The sequence below is a fragment of the Temnothorax americanus genome, unplaced genomic scaffold (assembly GCF_048541705.1).
Source record: "Temnothorax americanus isolate GAGA-0224 unplaced genomic scaffold, ASM4854170v1 Scaffold222, whole genome shotgun sequence".
NCBI classification, from domain to species: Eukaryota; Metazoa; Arthropoda; class Insecta; order Hymenoptera; family Formicidae; genus Temnothorax; species Temnothorax americanus.
In genome coordinates this window covers 67,786-75,043 of record NW_027509363.1, presented here as the reverse complement: position 1 = coordinate 75,043, position 7,258 = coordinate 67,786, and the positions used below count along the sequence as shown (strand labels likewise).

Genomic DNA, 7,258 nt, shown 5'->3' with positions numbered 1-7,258 from the left:
TTAAGATACGCTTTATCGACCGCGAAAACTAAAGCGTGGCAATCTGTAATCACTGTATAAATTCCAACCCATATAAATAAATATGGAATCTTTCGATCGATCTAACTACCGCTAGTGTCTCTAGTTCGAAACTGTGATAACGGGATTCAGCGTCATTCGTCGTTTGACTGAAAAAGGCTACTGGGCCCCATTGTCCTGATTCTTGCTTCTGAAGCAAAATACCTGCAATCGCGATAGCACTCGCATCTGTATGTAATTCTGTCGGAGACAAAGGATTATAGAGCCGCAAAACTGGATATGCTGTGAGCTGCTCTTTCAATTCATTGAAAGCTGCAAGACATTGATGGTCAAATTCAAAATTTATATTTTTTCGCAGAAGCTTTTGCAAAGGATAGACCGTAGTCGCGTAATTCTTGATGAATTTACGAAAATAATTAGTAAGGCCTAAGAATTTTTGCAACTCGACTAGCTTTTTGGGCTGAGGGAAATTTCTGATTGCCTCCGTGTGGCGTGCACTAAACGTGATACCGTCTGGTGAAATTTCATATCCTAAATATTCTGTGTTTTCTTAAAAATTTGCATTTCTTATAGTTTAACGCAAAACCGTAACTTTTTAGCGCGATCAAAACTCGTTTTAGAATTTTGAGATTTTCCTCAATAGTCGCAGTAGCGATTAAAATGTCATCCATATACATTAATATCTGGTCTAACAACTGGATGTTCGATTCATCAATTCGATTCGACTCGATTCGATTCGACCGTAATAATCTTCTTTCGACTTTTTGATGAATCAAACTAGCCGCGAAGTATCACAGATAGGCTCACGCATACACCAACACATACATGTATATTGAGTTAGTGTTAGTGACGCTGCCACGACAGGACTGGACCACAGTATAACCATACCCAGTAGCGACACTGAGTGTCGGCACCTTTGATGTAGTTGTCCTCAAGTCACGTGGTACGTCGCCATATTGTCAGATGTACCGGCGCTACAATTGAAATGTACATATATAATTAAAAAATGTATATGAGTATATATAATCAAAAAAGATTTTTTGCGCAATTTTAATTATAATCCAAAGAATTTCTTGAAGTAGAAGAAATGAAAATAATACTTCTGTGTATTTTGTATCATTTTATTTCAAAATTTTTCGTAACTTATTGTGTAAATAGAATTGTAAAATGTATACAAAATATATATAATTATTGAGCTCAAAAGCGAATATAGATCATTGGGCGCAAAAGCTAATATTTTTATTTGTTCTGTCATTGAGTAAAAAATGCATAAAAATATTTAAAAAAATACTTATGTTTATTCCGAATACTTGCGTTAAAATTTCATAATTTTTACTGAAAATTTTAGTAATATATAAATATTAAGATATCCATTTTTTTTAATTAATTGTTCCTCATGGACATCCTTCAGTAGAAAGAATGTGCTCCAAATGTCAATGTCAACTGAAACAATAATTGGAATAAGTGAAAACATGTAATATTCACTATCATTATGTGCTGTTACTGTATAATACTTACATAAAAAATAGTAAAAATGTTAAAAAAAGTAGCAGAAATGTTAAAAGGAGTAGCAGAAATATTAAAAATTTATTTCAGAAAGTAACACATGCATTTTGACATTCACAAAGTTGCCAAACACATTTAGTTTTATAACAATAAAATTATAAACGAACTTCAATAATAAATTTAATTAACGAAAAACACATTTACTTTTATAAAAGTAGATATTAAATAATTTGCATTTATAAGGAAAATACAGACATTAAATTCTAATCGTGACGTAAAATTATAGTTTTTCTGTGTCCGGATTGCGATTTGAAACGTTTATTAATAAATTTTAATGTATAAAATAGTCGAACTCGAGCATATAATTTCAATAAATAATTATGCGGAAAATGTTGACACGGATGAATAAATTCAACTTCTTTAAAAATGGTAATGAGGATACGAATTATATGCTTTTGTACAATCAATTCCTCATTTTTAGCAAAAATAAATTTTCCAACGTTTTAAGATATATTACGAAATCATCGTGCGGCATAGATAAATTTCCGAAAGGATTATCTTCAGTAGAATTGTAAGCCCTAAAGAAACAGTAATATGAAGTTTCATTTAAGTCGATGTACGAGTGTGCATATTGAGAACAAATCTCACACGAATGTTTTTGAAGACATTTACGTATTACGTATCCACAAATATATCGGAACGCATCTTGTTCGTTTACGTCCATCTGACGATAATCATGATCATCCAAAAGTATTGGTGTAATGTCATCTGTCTTAGGTTCAACATCCATATAATTCTTCTCTCTAAAGTTTGTAATAGCTACAAATATATCAGCACTGTCTCTTTCACAATTTCCAGTTTCAGCAGTACAATATTTCATAGAAAAAAATTTTTTGAATGAATAAAAAAACTGAAAAGGGGTAGGATTAATAACATTGCCGTTCAATCCTCGAATAGCCGAAAAAAAGTGTTCCAAACAGTCCTGAGTAAAACGGCGTAATAATAGAAATTGCATTTCTGGAAACACATTTTGCAAATGTTCCCACATTTGAAGAAGAGAATTTATATTGTGTTTCATGCATTTGAAAACTTGAACTTTATTAGAAATATTAACACCAGTTTTATTAAATATCGTTATTTTGGATAAATAATCTTCAATTTTTGAAAGAAATTCTAATTGATATTGCGCTCCCCGAAAAGCTTGTTTAAATTGTGATGGATGTTGAACCGAAGATGAATTGAATAGATCAAAGTAATCGTTCATATTTTGGATAAAATCTGCTGTTCTAAGTGCAATTGGAGCAACCGCAGGTTTAAAAAGCTCCAGAAATTACCATTTTCCTCAAGCTACTACTCACTGTAAAACTCAAAATTTGTGTAGCCAAATATACTTTCATTTTATCGAAATTTGAAAATTTCATATGCTTATCAGTGAGTTTAGGTGCAAGTCGAAATTGCCTAGTTTGATCTTGTTGAAATAAATCATCAACGCACTTCCAAGATATAGGTTTAGAGTCATACTCAATAATATTGTCATGGAAATTATTCCTGACAGCTTTAATTATATGAGGTGAATCAAAAAGATGTGAGATTCGCTCGTTATTAACAAAAAAAAATGGATTGTTCTCTGTCACACCTAAGTATTTAGCGGTTAATTTAAAATTCCCTCCCATGTCTGAAACAAACGCTACTACTATAAACCCCGCATTTTGCAGTTTTGTAATTGCTTGAGGAATAATGGTTGTTAATTTCCTAGCAGAAAATGAAGAATGAAGAAAGAAGTAAGCCAAAGGTTGTTTCCAATTGTTGCAAATCCCTCTGATCATTAAAACTGCAACATTACATGCTGGAAGATATGATTTACCATCACCCAAGTCTTCAAATCCAATGACTTCATCCTGACTTATATTATAATACAGATTTGCTTTAATTGATGCTTCATCAATGCATAAAATGCAATACTTCTCGAGAGGTGACGAAGAAGCCTGTAACTTTTTTTTCAAAACATCGAAAACAAAATCATGCAAACCTGGAGTAATTTTCAAATGTTCAATCATGCGTTGTAAGGTTCTTACACTGGGAAGGATAAATTTTTGTGCAAAAGAATTATAAATTCTGCCTCCCCCAGAAAACAATATATCTAAACAAAACTTTTTAAATGGAAGCGAATATTTTCGTCCTTTGGCTGACTTATATCTACTAAGACGTACTTGAGTTTTTACAAAATTTGCAATCTCTGGTGGTAGAAATTCGTCTGTAGCTTCACAATATTCATTCAAGGACATTTTTTGTCTTATTTTTGAAGTTTGTATCTTATTTTTCTGTCGTTCTAATTGTTGTTTTAATTTTCGAATTTCTCGATGTAACGCTTCAATTCTGCCTCTCAAAATTCTTTTGCGCGGGGAATGATTAGAAAATTTTGGCTCTGTTTGACTATATTGATGCAACTGTTGTGGTTCTGTTTGAGCATATTGATCCAAATATTGTAGCTCTGTTTGAGCATACTGATGTGACACTGATTCCACTTGCTCATGTTCATATTGCCCATGATGGTCATCGTTAACTATAATATTTAAAAATACTACATCACTTATGAAACTTAAAAAATTAATGATTATATTCCATTCATTACAAAGAAAGAACGAATATATAAATTATAATAACCATACATCAATTTTATTTTCTAATTCACAAAAATTTCATGTTACTAGCATTAGTTAATTCTATATTGAACTAAAATTATTACCTAATATTGACTGACATTCAACTTTGTCTGAAAAGCCAGTTTCAAATAATTCCAATTGTTGCTTATCATAGTTAGATTTAATGATATCACACTCAACTGAAATATAGTAATTATGTTCACAAAATTTTTGATATTTCCAACCATACACACACACACACACACACACACACACAGAGTTCAAAACTGCTTACCTGATATTACTGTATTTTCCTCAGAATCATCACTCAAATTAAATGTTGCGTTGTTTTCACTTGATAATTCAAAAGATTTATCATTTTCCATTTGTTCGGGGATTGCATGTGGTTGAAGTCTGTTTTTCAAATCGTTTAAAAACATCGACGATTTAAAATGATCACCACAAACTTTGTAATTTTTATATAAATTTTCTGGTGACGTGTTAATTTCGCGACCACATTTTTCCAACCACAATTTTGCTCTGAAAGATGTTTTGTATAAAATATTAATGAAAAAACACTTGATATATAATTCAATTAACAAATCCGCTAATGGAAATTATTTTTACCTATCTGGGTCTTTTGGAAAACGAAAAAAACTGGGACCAGATTCACGCCCAGAAATATTTGAACAATTCTTCATGGCACAACTATATCCACCTCTCTTCATTAACTTCATTTTAATGTAGCACGTCACACCCGGAATTTTCTTATCACTAATAAAAAGACACAATTTATTCAAATAAAAAATATGTCATAAAACTGTGGAGGTTGAGGTTACCTACGATGTTCGAGACGCAACTGGGCGCAACCATGTTGTGAGATGTACGGACTCGCACATGCGCACTAAAATTTTATTCCGGGTCGGACGGCTGAGTGTCGCTACTGGGTATGGTTATACTGTGACTGGACGCCATGGAGCCATCTGCCCCAAGTTTTACACCAAACATTCCTAATGGGCGTTACCGTCGCGCATGCCATCTTAACCGCGCGCAATACAAATGAGGCCTACGACCTTGGCTGACGTTTACAATATATTTATATAAATAATCCCACAAACCTCGCGCAACCGATGCCAGCTGTCACATCACACGACACATACACTTATGTATGTATGTACATACACGCACGCGACGCCACGCGAAACTCGCAGCGCGATCTCGATCGCCGCATCGTATTGACCGCACGCACGCATTGGCCAATCACGCACGCGGAAAAACGGCAACAATAGGTCTGTTTTCTGTTGCTGCACTGGGTCATGTTCCAAAACTCACTCTGGGTAACTAAAATCTATAGTTTACGTCACGTACACTATAGCATTTTAGTTAACTAGAGTGAGTTTTGGAACATGACCCTGCTGAACTAGTGCACACTGGTGCAATAAGTTAGAATGGGACAGGTATATTTTGTTTTACTTTAACTCACTGCACCAGTGTGCACTAGTTCAGCAGTGCAGCAACAGAAAACAAACCCAATACTACTCGACCACGGGCCAACTTCTCGCGTCTACATGGATTTTTTCATTATAGATTTAAATAATAATGGATATAATCGAATCCGATTCGCATTCCGAAAAGGTATTTGTGTCCAATAAACAGCGTGCTCGTTTCAAGTTTCAACGCACGCAGTTACTTTTCTTTAAAGATTTAGAAGAGTATAAAAAAAAAATATACACACACACACACACACACACACACACACACACACACACACACACACACACGTTCTTTTTGTTCGATTTTTCATATCTAAACAGCCTTTTTATTACATATAATTTGTTACATATCGTTTGAAAAATTATAAAGCTGTAAAAGCGGGATGATATTGTTACGCGATATACTATAAAAGAGAGAGAGAGAAAAAGAGAGAGAGAGAGAGAGAGAGAGAGAGAGAGAAAGAGCGGGAGATTTATACATTATATCTCCGTCTGTTACAACTCGACTTATATTTCGCGTAACCGGCGTAATGTCATTTCTTCCACTTTATTTTAGACGTCCAACTATTCTTATGCGTACTTTATTAAGCAAAGGATCTTAATATACGTTTAGATCGAACTAACAGGGCACGTAACATTTTTATCCTTGCACCTTGCAACTACACGATCGGTCCACGACACGCAGACGCGGTCGTGAACGTCGCGTTTTACATTACGTTAAATTTTCGCGTTATAGAAAGCAGCGTAGTGTACATACTTTTACTACGTTTACGCGAGCGTTACTTCTGTAGTAACTTACAATATATTACTCGTTTACGCGGAGTAAATTATCGTAAGTTACTACAAAATCCCGTTTACGCCAAGGAAAATCCCGTTTACGCGAAGGAATTATCGTAAGTTACTACAGAAGTAACGCTCGCGTAAACGTAGTATTTGTCGCAAATGAATCAAAATAGTTGATAAGTTTATCTCTTTGTTGCTACCGCTCTGGTACTGATGTTTGACGAAACGATTGGACTGTAGGATAAGACTCTATCAATGTTAAGAATGAAATATGTATTACGTTAATAGACCAAATGTTGCATTGACAAAAGACGATGCTTTGTACTCCGTCCAAAAATAAAGCACAATTATATAAAAACAGACGATTTATAATTTATATCTACGTTATTACTGCACCGAATAATTTCGTAGCTATCTCAAGTAAGAATCTTCGGAAAAGCAATGATCTTTGGCAGCAAAAAGAAGAGAAGATTGCAATTAGGATTTACAAACATTTTTTGCCAAGATGGCTGCAGTGAGTGAACAGGAGCCTTAATATTTTATCTTTTAGACAAGACCTGTTAATAAGGTAAATAATAAGGTAATTAATAAGGTTGATTATAGTTAAGTCTATATGAATATAATAATATTAAGTAACTCAAGTAACTCTAAAGTTCAAATTAGTATAAAGTCTGTAATAAATACTGCATGCTCAAATGTTTTTTTTTTTTTTTTTTTTTTTTTAGATAAAGAAAAAATTTTGCTATTTTTATAATTCTTTCTCTTTATAACATTTATTTATTTAATATTTGTTTTTCCTGTATAAAAAAATCGAAA

General features: G+C 33.3%; 1 protein-coding gene across 9 annotated transcripts; it reads right to left on the bottom strand.

Annotated features, from left to right (window-relative positions):
* Positions 1-877: 877 nt before the first annotated feature.
* On the bottom strand, positions 878-5,512 carry LOC143898209 (uncharacterized). Of its 9 annotated transcripts, none has more exons than XM_077407509.1 (7): positions 5,010-5,504; positions 4,794-4,940; positions 4,462-4,706; positions 4,271-4,366; positions 3,600-4,087; positions 3,389-3,515; positions 878-1,461 (listed from the first exon to the last, which is right to left on the bottom strand). In XM_077407509.1, the coding sequence occupies exons 1-7, from the start codon at positions 5,063-5,065 to the stop codon at positions 1,334-1,336; spliced, it is 1,287 nt and encodes a 428-aa protein (XP_077263635.1). In that variant the 5' UTR covers positions 5,066-5,504; the 3' UTR covers positions 878-1,333. The 9 variants fall into 9 exon arrangements, 8 of the variants coding, with proteins under 8 accessions (XP_077263635.1, XP_077263636.1, XP_077263634.1 ...); XM_077407510.1 differs by having other exon boundaries at positions 879-1,461; positions 3,735-4,087; positions 5,010-5,498; XR_013257139.1 differs by lacking the exon at positions 3,389-3,515 and having other exon boundaries at positions 884-992; positions 1,333-1,461; positions 3,735-4,087; positions 5,010-5,485.
* Between the last annotated feature and the right edge of the window lie 1,746 nt (positions 5,513-7,258).

What these genes read in the sequence shown, in the direction of transcription:
- LOC143898209 (XM_077407504.1), bottom strand. Translation starts at nt 5,065, where the DNA reads ATGTGCGAGTCCGTACATCTCACAACATGGTTGCGCCCAGTTGCGTCT. An exon ending in CCAGTTGCGTCTCGAACATC is followed by an intron (nt 4,941 to 5,009) that starts GTAGGTAACCTC and finishes TCTTTTTATTAG; the next exon opens with TGATAAGAAAATTCCGGGTG. An exon ending in GGAAAATACAGTAATATCAG is followed by an intron (nt 4,367 to 4,461) that starts GTAAGCAGTTTT and finishes ACTATATTTCAG; the next exon opens with TTGAGTGTGATATCATTAAA.